Source organism: Corythoichthys intestinalis, chromosome 3 (genome assembly GCF_030265065.1).
Source record: "Corythoichthys intestinalis isolate RoL2023-P3 chromosome 3, ASM3026506v1, whole genome shotgun sequence".
Lineage (NCBI taxonomy): Eukaryota > Metazoa > Chordata > Actinopteri > Syngnathiformes > Syngnathidae > Corythoichthys > Corythoichthys intestinalis.
Window position 1 is genome coordinate 39,166,000 of NC_080397.1, and position 12,386 is coordinate 39,178,385.

Consider the following 12,386-nt stretch of genomic DNA (forward strand, 5'->3'; position numbering starts at 1 on the left):
AGTAGGTCTCCAGCAATATTTGTGGCGACTGTCGTGTAATTCAGTGGAAGATTCATCTGAAAAATCCACCTTTTGCCACAAAACAGTGAAGTTTGATGGTGGCAAAATCATGGTCTGGGGTTACATCCAGTATGGGGGTGTGAAAGAGATCTGCAGGGTGGGAGGCAACATAAATAGTCTGAAATATCAACAAATCTTAGTTGCCTCTTACATTCCTATCCATAAAAAGGGACAAATTCTGCAGCAGGATGGTGCTCCATCGCATACTTCAATCTCTACCTCAAAGTTCCTCAAGGCAAAGAAGATCAAGATCCTCCAGGACTGGCCAGCCCAGTCACTATACATGAACATCATTGAGCATGTCTGGGATAGGATGAAAGAGGAAGCATGGAAGACGAAACCCAAGAATGTTGATGAACTCTGGGAGGCATGCAAGACTGCTTTCTTTGATGTTCCTGATGACTTCATCAATAAATTGTATGAATCCTTGCCGAACTGCATGGATGCAGTCCTTCAAGCCCATGGAAGTCATACAAAATATTAAATTTGGATCCCATGCACCACTACTTAATTCGCTTAAGTTATGCAACATATTTTTGTATCTGAAGTACATTTTTTGTTCAATTTTCACACTACTTTCTGTAGGAGACAAAACTTTCTTGCCAAAATTCGACCTTTATATCTTCATTAAATGATAAATCTTTTTTCAGTGAAACAAATATATTTTTGAACATTCAACATCATTTGGGAGGATCTTAGCTTTCATATGAGCAATTTATGGAACCAATTGATTAATTAAATGTCAGGTTATTAGCAATTGTTTATACAAAATGGATAAGCGACAAGACTTTTGGCAGGGACTGTAGTAGTTCTTCTTGTCATATTTCACATCTAGGTCTACACTTCTATCATTCGTGAACTGATTTCTTGCATGGAGAAATATCCATCGACCCACATGCTGTTCTAACCTACAGAGGTTGCCTTCTATTGGTTAGCTTAATGGCGGATGGCAAGCAACTATCAGGTACATACCCCCACAACTGTACAAGAGTGTTCAGCCCCCATCTGAAGGCTTGCTGCTCTCCCTGTTATTTTTTTCTCGGTCAATATCTTTTTCGCCTGCCTAATCTTGCTTGTACTCATGTTGCTGCCTCTCGTGCTGAATTACAGTATAGTTGCACAGGGCTTATCGCTAGAGGCATGAAAACGAAACTATCAATTCACAATGAGAAATAAACAAGCAAAAGTAATGTGTAACACAGGCTAGGCAGCAATTTGAAAAGTGGTGCAGTAAAAAGTACATATACAGTGCCTTGCAAAAGTATTCGGCCCCCTTGAATCTTGCAACCTTTCGCCACATTTCAGGCTTCGAACATAAAGATATGAAATTTAATTTTTTTGTCAAGAATCAACAACAAGTGGGACACAATCGTGAAGTGGAACAACATTTATTGGATAATTTAAACTTTTTTAACAAATAAAAAACTAAAAAGTGGGGCGTGCAATATTATTCGGCCCCTTTACTTTCAGTGCAGCAAACTCACTCCAGAAGTTCAGTGAGGATCTCTGAATGATCCAATGTTGTCCTAAATGACCGATGATGATAAATAGAATCCAAATGTGTGTAATCAAGTCTCCGTATAAATGCACCTGCTCTGTGATAGTCTCAGGGTTCTGTTTAAAGTGCAGAGAGCATTATGGAAACCAAGGAACACACCAGGCAGGTCCGAGGTACTGTTGTGGAGAAGTTTAAAGCCGGATTTGGATACAAAAAGATTTCCCAAGCTTTAAACATCTCAAGGAGCACTGTGCAAGCCATCATATTGAAATGGAAGGAGCATCACACCACTGCAAATCTACCAAGACCCGGCCGTCCTTCCAAACTTTCTTCTCAAACAAGGAGAAAACTGATTGGAGATGCAGCCAAGAGGCCCACGATCACTCTGGATGAACTGCAGAGATCTGCAGCTGAGGTGGGAGAGTCTGTACATAGGACAACAATCAGTCGTACACTGCACAAATCTGGCCTTTATGGAAGAGTGGCAAGAAGAAAGCCATTTCTCAAAGATATCCATAAAAAGTCTCGTTTAAAGTTTGCCACAAGCCACCTGGGAGACACACCAAACATGTGGAAGAAGGTGCTCTGGTCAGATGAAACCAAAATGGAACTTTTTGGCCACAATGCAAAACGATATGTTTGGCGTAAAAGCAACACAGCTCATCACCCTGAACACACCATCCCCACTGTCAAACATGGTGGTGGCAGCATCATGGTTTGGGCCTGCTTTTCTTCAGCAGGGACAGGGAAGATGGTTAAAATTGACGGGAAGATGGATGCAGCCAAATACAGGAGCATTCTGGAAGAAGACCTGTTGGTATCTGCACAAGACCTGAGACTGGGACGGAGATTTATCTTCCAACAGGACAATGATCCAAAACATAAAGCCAAATCTACAATGGAATGGTTCAAAAATAAACGTATCCAGGTGTTAGAATGGCCAAGTCAAAGTCCAGACCTGAATCCAATCGAAAATCTGTGGAAAGAGCTGAAGACTGCTGTTCACAAACACTCTCCATCCAACCTCACTGAGCTCGAGCTGTTTTGCAAGGAAGAATGGGCAAGAATGTCAGTCTCTCGATGTGCAAAATTGATAGAAACATACCCCAAGCGACTTGCAGCTGTAATTGGAGCAAAAGGTGGCGCTACAAAGTATTAACGCACGGGGGCCGAATAATATTGCACGCCCCACTTTTCAGTTTTTTATTTGTTAAAAAAGTTTAAATTATCCAATAAATTTTGTTCCACTTCCCGATTGTGTCCCACTTGTTGTTGATTCTTGACAAAAAATTTAAATTTTATATCTTTATGTTTGAAGCCTGAAATGTGGCGAAAGGTTGCAAGGTTCAAGGGGGCTGAATACTTTTGCAAGGCACTGTACGTGATGTAAAATGTAGTGAAGTAAAAGTAAAAATTACCACTTCACATTCGTACTCCAGTAAAGTACACATACACAAAAATATACTTAAGGACAATAATGAAGTACTTTTACTTCGTTGCATTCCACCGCTGTGTGAAAAATGCATGTTTATCAATAGAAATCCCTGTCAAAGTACAACTTTAACAATATTTTCCAGAGCCAATTCTGCACTGCATCCTGGGAAAGTATTTCTATAGAAATGAGTGTCAACAGCAGAAGCAAACCCACCTGTCAGAAGAAGTCACGCAACACACACAAAGAAGTTACAGTGCATCTATTGCTTTTTAATGTTATGTAATTTTGGAATGTGTGCCGAAAAATCAGAAATTACATGCAGTTTACAGTTTATGCTTTGTGGGGTGCTAAAAGGCCAGTTTAATGCATGAGCGTGAATATATAGGCTGCTGTAAACAAGCAACTGGAACCTGCCTAATCTGGCAACATTGAAAGTGAGCAAAAATTTAAGATTTGGTTGTCTAAAATGTGTTTTGGTTTAAAACAGAAATCTTTTTCATTCACACATGCACACAATCAACGGATGTCCATACAAAATCATGTTCAAATCAACCAAAAAAAGGTTTGGCGCTGTTCAAATTCTTTAATGTGGGATGGATGCAGCATAACAAATTCACAATTTCATAATCTCTAACAAAGGAGTGAGACTGAAAGATGGTCCTCTAAATAGAGCTGAACAAATAAAAAGTACAGATTTCACTATTCATGCAATAACTTTTTTTTAATTTTTTTTTTTAATAAATGTTAGTACAGATTGTATAGTCCCAATAGTTTACTGTGAATCTATTCATGCAAGGTGGGTTATTTTTTTATGACAAAGGAACAGATGATTGCTACAAGTGAGATGATGACTAAAACAACTACAACTACAATGATAATGATGATCAACTTCTTACATTTTGCCTTCTTCATTCTTGATTCCTTCACTTGTCTGGTTGTCTTTTCAAAGACTTTGGACTGGATATACAAAGAGAAACAGAGAATATTACATTTATGACGCATTTTACTGTAGCATGCAAACTCGGTTAATAAAGAAACAAATGGTGCTGGAAAGGTTGTAAAAGCACAGAAGACGTGGGTTTGACCTAAAAGAGCTTCCTGTTGCAAACTTTAGTCAGAAACAGTCTAAGACAGTTCAACATGTTTAAGGCTTTATAGGGCATTCATTGAGTGCAATTGGGGGCAATCAACAGTGCATTAGTCTGTATTCGTTTTTATTTGTTTTTTAAAATTGCATTAGTTCATAATCTTATTATGAAATTTAAAAAATATATGTATACCCTACCAACTTTTGAGTCTTATTGGGTCAATGACTTCATCTAGATTTCATTTAAATTGTTTTTATTAACATTTTACCAAAAAAAAAAAAAAAAAAAAAAAAAAAAAAAAAAAAAAAAAAAGGATTGTAATGTTATAATTCATATCTATAAATTATATTATTATTTTGTATACATTAAATTATTATAGCTAATGATATATGGATGACTTTTTTTTTTTTTTTTTTAAATGAACAAAGACTTCATATAAAAGGTTCAATTGTGTGTATTAGATAATGAACAAAATGCTCCCCTGCCTTTTGAGGTTCCACAAGGTACCATTTTAGGGCCACTTGCTTTTCTCTTTAAACTATCCCAGGGTATACCCATACTTTTGCTTGCCCCTCGATACCTTGATTTAGGGGTGCTCCAACTTGCAAGGTCTTTGAGCAACAACCTGTTGCTTGGTCTTTTTTGTTGTTGTTTAATTGGCCATGAACATTCAGCCATTTACTGACTTTGACAAACAAACACCCAAATACCAAAATGAGACCACCCAAAAGGATCCACTTCAGGAAACAACAATCGGCCAGACATAGACTTTACAATGTATTGACGTGACACATTCGCCATTCACTGCATCATGCCTCCCCGAAGGGGGCCGTCCCACACTCCGCTTCATTTATTAGCAGTCGGTCACATGCACCGATCTAACGCCGGATTTAGTTTGAAAAAGTACTAAAGCTGTACTGCAGGGTTCCCCAAACTTTTTCCTGTGAGGGCCACATAACTTTTCCCTTCTCTGATGAGGGGCCGGGGTCAGTTTGTAACAGAAAAAGTGTGACGATTGCAGAAGTGCCTAAATGTAAAAATTTATTGTTTTTCAGAAAGCCACAATCAAATAACCCATTCTGTATTCTTCACGGAACAAAAGTAAATAAAATAGAAATAATAATATAATATAATAACACCATCAATTAAACAGATAATAACCAAATAACCCTCTCTGGGTTCTTCACAGAAAAAGCCAGAAAATAAATAACACTATTGAGAAAAAAAAAAAAATCAAAATGCTCTCTGGTATTGTTCAGTGGGCCGGACCAAATGTGGAGGCGGGCCGTATCTGGCCCCGCGGGCCGTAGTTTGGGGACCCCTGCTGTACAAACAGGAAGGATTGTCTCAGGAGTGGTTTGTTCGAGGATTCAAGGTAATTATTATATTTTTCGTACCATGCATGCATTCTGAAATGTGAAAAAAATCAATTGAAGAAATTAGCCGCTACAGCATTGGCATTATATTTCACAATATTTACGTAAAATAAATGCTACCTGCATGTTTTTTTTGTTGCTTTTAATCAAGAATCGAGACTGTCTTATATCCATATCCATTAAGAATTCAGGGATTTAAGCATTTATTCATAAGAATTTTCAACGGAAAAAGCTCTGTTTACATATGGCGGCCGCTAATTTCCTTACTGACTGGCCTCATAGTTCACAACATTTTTGTAAAATAACTGCTTCCTGCACGTTTTTTTGCTTTTAATCAAGAATCTAGACTGTTTTACGTCCATATCAATAAAGAATTTAGAGATTTAAGCATTTATTCACAAAAATTTTCAACGGAAAAAGCTCTTTGTTTACATATAGAGGCTGCTAATTTCCTTACTGACTAGCCTCATAGTTCGCAATATTTACGTAAAATTACTGTTACCTGCACGTTTTTTTTTGCTTTTAACCAAGAATCGAGACTGTTTTACATCCATATCTGAAAAAAAAAAAATTATTCACAAGAATTTTCAACAGAAAAAGCTCTTTGTCCGTCTTTCCACTCAGTCACCTTTGACGGAGATAGGCCCCCTAATGAATCGGCCCCGCGCCCCGTGTCCCGTCAATATGGGCCAGACACCTACACAGTACAAGCGGATCGATCCTCTAGTGTCACACCTCATGAAGGTACCTTTTGTAGAAGCGCTTCAGCTCTTTCATCCAGGTCATCCAGTTTCCAATGTCGCTCCTGCGCCTTGTTCATGTTATCCAGCATGATGGCCCCCACCTCCTCCGCATCCTCCTGAGCCTGCTGCAATTGGCTTTTCCCGTTGTGCTGTCCAAACACGCAGCATGGATTTTGACGCAAGGTAGGTTAGTCTTCTTTACTAGACAGGTTAGGCAACTATTAAGGTAGTTCGGGTAAAAAAATATTGGCATATGTTTCTTTCGTCCACATAAGGGTCATTCTAAAAAAAGTAATTGATTTTTTGTAGCAAACAAAGAGTTTCAGAATGGGGAGTTTTCGCATGATTACGATAAAGACCAAGACGAAAATTTTTATTTCTTTAAATGGAACCTCGGATTTAGGGACTTGTGGGCTCTAATAAGCCACAATTGTTCTCGTTTACTAAAATATGTTATGAGAAACACATAAAATATAACCATTTATTTAAAAATCTATAATATTTAGTACATGTTGTGACCTAGGGAGGGCGCTGTTTTAAGCACGTAATGGACGCTCGGGGTGATGACGTAGAATAATCAGTGGTGTCCAAACTATTCCACATTGGGCCGCAGTGGGTGCTGGATTTCATTCCTACAAAACAAGATGACATCTTTTCACCAATCTGGTGTCTCCCAAGTGTAATCAGTTGATTGCAGTCTGGTGCTGCTTGTTTTAGCACAAACTTCATTGGTTAAACTGTCTGTGCTCGATTGGTAGGAACAAAAACCAGGACCCACAGCGGCCCTTGCGGACAGGTTTGGACATGAAGATTGTCACTGTCAGTCAGTGTTGTTTTCGTCAACGATGACTATAATGAAAATATTTCGTCGAACAATTTTTTCATGACGATGACAAGACGATAGCGAGCTAAAAACGTGTCTTGGGAGACTAAAACACAATGACACAAATGCCAGTTTTCGTCTCACGAGACAAAAATGCGCCATAGTTTCAGTCAAATGTGTGACATTTATGTGTGGTTAGCCTGCATATTTGCAGTGTCTGGTTGTGTCACTCATGCGACGTGCTGCGACCCACCAACTCACCCACTAGTGTCCTCTTCAGTCTCCCCATTGATTGTTTTGAGACACACACGGTACAATTTCTCTTCTTATCTTGGCAAGAGAGAATATGCAATGCTGCTTTAGCCTTTAAAGGTCTGTGCTGAATGATCATCACACTTAATGTAACTTGTAGCATTAGCATAGCATGCACGTTCGTGTTTGAATTAGGCTATTGCTAATGGCCAGCGTCCTCTTAAACTCTTGGGCAACTTTATTTTACATACAGTTCGTGGCGTCCCGGTGGGTATAACTAATTGAAAATAATGCACTGTTTTCCTGCTGAGTGTATGTCATCACGTAATGGATTTGTCAATGCTCCAATATGTGCTTGACTGTCAATGTTCATTCAAAATAACTGTAAACCTTTTTTAGCTTATTTATATTGGAGCAGAGGTTGCGCTAGACCTTTTCGTTGTCTGTCATTTTGACTGACAGGGTCATAAAAATCCGGTCATAATCTATTTTTACCCGTCACTTAAATTTTTAACATGATAATAATGACATATTAAATAGTATTTAGTTTTCATTCATTTTTAATTAATATTGTAATGCTTGCTTGGCGGCGAAAAATTAGACAAGGAAGTCGTGGTATTTTTCTCCCTCTTTTTACTCTGCTTACCACCAGCAACACCAACAAAACAACAACTCCGCCCCCAAGGAAAAAGAGGCAACTATATACACAGGCGGCAATCTAGTCCACCAATTGGATGACGCGCTGGCACACCGGGTGCACCAATAAGAACCTTGCGTTGATGTGTCAATCATGGTGCCGCCGCCAGACCCCGGTGACGCTACAGTATTCTGTCCGAACAAGCTTAACAGAATCCACACCGTGCCATCAAGCATATGAATATGTAACTTTTTCTCTGCAGTGACAAAAACAGCTGACTGTGGCCCCAGTAGGTAGGCTACATATGGAACAATGAAATTAACAGTTCACCTGCTATGGCCTGAACGCAGTCTTCCTCCTGGTGCGCATGGACTTGAATTGCGTGCCCGCTTGTGCATAATCAAATGTCTCAAGTGGGATTCCTTCAGAGGCTATTGTCATGAGGTTTTGGACTTTTGCCTCGGACAGACGACTTAGTTCGGACACTCAGTTGCCTTGACATTTTTCCGAGTAAGGCCAACGACGTCATGCATTAAGAGAGACAATAGCTAATGAATATGCTCACTCGCCACCCTGTGGTCTGGGGTGTGAATTGCAACCTGTCAAAATGACAGATGGACTTCAGTTTTTTCCGTCACTGTTTTAAAAAACTGGTCAACGACGGAAAATATTCGGTTAACGCGACCCCTGTATTGGAGTGAAAATTTCATATTTTACAGACGAAAATATTGCATAAACGTGGACTAAAACTAGATGAAATTAGTCTTGAGTCTTTGTTAACAAAAACTAGATGAAGACAAACTCATTTTGAAATGACTAAAATAGGACTAAGACTAATAAGTATTATCGTCCAAAAGACTAAGACAAAAATTGAAAGGGCTGCTAAAAACAACACTGCTGTCAATCGACGAATGTTACCTGGTTACTGCAATTCCTTTTATGGGGCGAGACATCCAACACATGCGCTCATCGGTTAAAAGCGGCGAGAACTTATTATTCGTGTTTTTAATGAGTCTTTCATTACCTTTTCATTGCCTCAAAATACTTTTTGCATGTGTTTCCCTCTCATACTTTTTAGCATTCTCGTTTCTTGTGTTATTTGATCTTATGATGTTTAAGGCATCTTTAGTATGTTCTGTCTGTATGCATCGATACAAAACAAGCTGAAAGTGCACGGTAGTACTTTGGGTATCAAATTTGCCTATTGTAGGATATTTCGCCGGTATAGCACATTTTGGCAGAACACCGTTTTTTTCCAACTCTCGTCTCGTCTCATCCCATCTTTCCTGTTTATTTTGCTTTTGCTGTCATGCTCATCAATGTTCCTCTCGGGTTCAAATTGAAAGGGTTGAACAGATGACATGTTTATGTTGCTAGAGTCAAACTCTGGAAGCCTGACAGCATAACCATGTGACGTCAACAACAATGGTGACGTAGTAGTTAAACTAATTTTACAAATTGTATAAAACCAAAATCATCAAGAGGGGTTTCAATATCAAATTATTCTAACTTATAATAACGTTTGTCTTTTACGAACTACAAGTCTTTCTATTCATGGATCCCTTTAATTTAAGCGCTCAAGCTATCAATTGTTGAAAAAATACCAATACTAAAACGATGAAGCACATTCTTGATTGGTCCCTGATTATTGGTATACCTTGGTTGTAAAGGAGTATATTACTGCAGAGTAGAAGAGTGGATTGCTTCATCATCCTAGAAATCTGAGGTTCTGCAATCGCGGAATTTACAGCAGATTTCAATGCATTCAGTGGAAATCAAAACAGCTAGTGGAATATAGTGCCAGGTGCAGAATGTTTCATTTCACAGTAAAATAGCCCCAGCCACTCATCTGGCTTGTTTTTTTTAGTGCTGTAGCTAAAAAAAAAAAAAAAAAGGAAACGCTAATACATGTTTGGACTTGGAGGCAGACAAGAAGGAATTTAGATTTGGCATGAAAGACTCAAAGCAGTTTTCAAGCAAGTTGAGCATATTAAAATTTGTCCGATAACATCTCAGTTTCTCTTAACTCATTTGATCCCAAAAACATATAAAGACGTTGTATTTTTAATTTTTTCAGTGTCCCAAAGACGTATTTATACGTCTTTTACGTTTTTTTTTTCATAACAGACATCTCTGGGTTCTGATTCAACTGAGCTCCAAAGCACAAAGCGTAAAATCTATTTTAAAGCAATAAAACTGGCCACTGGAAGGCAGTAGCGCATTGGGTACAACCCGCAACCCGATTCAACGGCAACGAACGGCCGGGCAGTACGGCCGGGGCGCCAGCGGAAGGACTGAGCAGAACAACCAAGAGGACGCTTTAGAGGCCAGGCGCTGGACGACCGAGCAGAACGACCGGGACCACCAGTGCAGCGGACGATGTTGTTGAGTCCGTGCTGCTCGCCGAGCAGACACCGGAGAGACTCAAAAAAAAAAAAAAAATCCATCTTTATGAGACAGGCGGCGATGAGGGAAAAGTCAACCCGGCTGTTGCAGCCAAAACAGCGTCATCTCAGTTAGTTATGTGTAAATAAATTGTTACTTTGCTATCAAAAGCTCTATTTGTCTTGATGTTTATGTTATTTTGTAAAAGGAAAACATTATTCAGATGTTTGGGATGTAACTAAAGCAAAAAATAGCTGTGTTAAAGTCAAAGTTATGTTTGAAATGTATGCTTTCACAAAAAGCTCAATTTCTGTTTTTCCATCAGAAATGGGAAAACTGCTCAAACTAAGCTATTTTCTAATGCTGATTTCTAAAGAATGGAAAAAGATAACTTACTTTTTTTCCTGCTGAAAGAAGAGAGTGTAATCTTTTTTTTTGGTGGGTTCCATGTTGATAAGCAATAGAAGAGAATTTTCAGTTGGCCTTGCAAAATCAGTCAAAAACCAGTAAAATGGCCGGGAGCGAAGGGCCTTGCTCCGGTGAAAATGGCTGGGAGTGAATGAGTTAAGAAAATTTTGGCAATGTACAGTATACTGTATATGACTAAATCTCTGAGAGACGCAAGTTTGTCAATAGTTTGTGCAAATTAGGAAGTTAAAATGTAGTGGTTGAGCATACTCAACATTGGCAATAATACAGTGGCTGAGTGAAAGGTATTGTGTGAGTTTAAAATTTCGTGGGGATTAATTACGTGAATCCCTGTTGTTGAGAACCCGAGACAGTTTAAGTAGTACTTTAATGGCTGTGAGGTACTACAATCCCCTAAAAGACGGATGAGAAATGTGTATGGTCAAAGAATTGAAAGCATGTCATTGTTAGTGGAGTAACCTGCCCCCCCCGATCATTTATTTATTCGCTGTATGAGTTACCCAGTGAGGGAGTACATTCCCCATCTGCTGCATTGTTATAGGTGTCAGAGATATGGACATGTCACATCTGTGTTCAGAGGGAGTCAGTGATGTCCCAGTTGCAGGAGAGTAAACACAAATTTGGAGAATGTAAACATCAAATGGTTAACAAATGCTGTAACTATGGTGGAGAGCATTCAGTGATATTTGGGGTTGCGAGCTGAGGAAAAGAGCTGCTGAAAGCCTAAAAAACTGAAAACTAAAACTATTGTCTCTCATGCAGAGGTGGTAAAACTAGTCCAGTGGCAGTGCTTTTGACAGGTATTTAGAGGAAAGGTAGTGACAGAACAGAGGGCAGGTGGGCAGATAATTACATTTTAATAGTTGATGTCATGGTGCTTAGCGTTTTTCACAATAAAAAATAAATAAATAAAAACACGAAACACAGTTAACGTGACTTTCCCTAATTTCCCTTTTCACTACGTAGTACTAAATTCAATTAAATCTACAATCAGAATAGCCAATAAAAATTATAGTCTGCCACTCACCATTTTAGTCTGTGGATCTGAGGCTTTGGCAGGCAGCTGTCACTGGATCTGCTGCAGGTACATCTCACTAGTAGCTTTGCAAGAGCTCTGGGAACAGGAAGCAGCGCGCAAGACAAAGTTCTTCTGAGGTTTCACTTTGTCCAGGTGGTGCAGCAGCCTTCTGTCGTCTGAGGCTTGTGCATGCTTTTTGACAGGCGTGAGAAATTGGGCAATGCTTGTCCAACCTCCTCTAACCAAATACAGTATTACGCAGTAGAGTTTTTTAGTTTTGGTTTCATAATGCCACCATAATTTCACCACAGAAAGGTGGATACACTTGTATTACTGCATTTTTAGGACTGTAAGTCGCAGTTTTTTTTTCATAGTTTGACAGTTAGGTGCGATGTATAGTCAAAAAAACATGGTAATGGGGGACAAGTTAAAACGTATCATTTCCAATATGGCGGAAGATACCTGAAGTAAATATTTTACCCAAAAAACTCAAAACAACTGAATATAATTGGACAGAGATTTAGAAACACCAATAAAATTAGCCCTAGCTTTGTTGGGGATGGAGGGCTTTCTGCCATTTTTAGGGAATTAATCAATCCAAAGTGACTTGTCCAGAAATGAATGTAAATTTATAGGAAATTA

At 38.9% G+C, this 12,386-nt stretch overlaps 1 protein-coding gene across 1 annotated transcript; it reads right to left on the minus strand.

Annotated features, from left to right (window-relative positions):
• Window positions 1–2,950: 2,950 nt before the first annotated feature.
• Window positions 2,951–11,908, minus strand: LOC130912853 (vesicle-associated membrane protein 5-like). The gene is made up of 3 exons (XM_057830939.1): window positions 11,754–11,908; window positions 6,206–6,349; window positions 2,951–3,950 (listed from the first exon to the last, which is right to left on the minus strand). Exons 1-3 carry the CDS (start codon window positions 11,754–11,756, stop codon window positions 3,795–3,797), a joined length of 303 nt encoding a protein of 100 aa, XP_057686922.1. The 5' UTR covers window positions 11,757–11,908; the 3' UTR covers window positions 2,951–3,794.
• Window positions 11,909–12,386: the final 478 nt, after the last annotated feature.

Excerpts from the sequence above, each read along its gene's own strand:
- LOC130912853 (XM_057830939.1), bottom strand. Across the intron at positions 3,951-6,205 it reads CTGAAGCGCTTCTACAAAAG|TCCAAAGTCTTTGAAAAGAC; the intron begins GTACCTTCATGA and ends TTGTATATCCAG.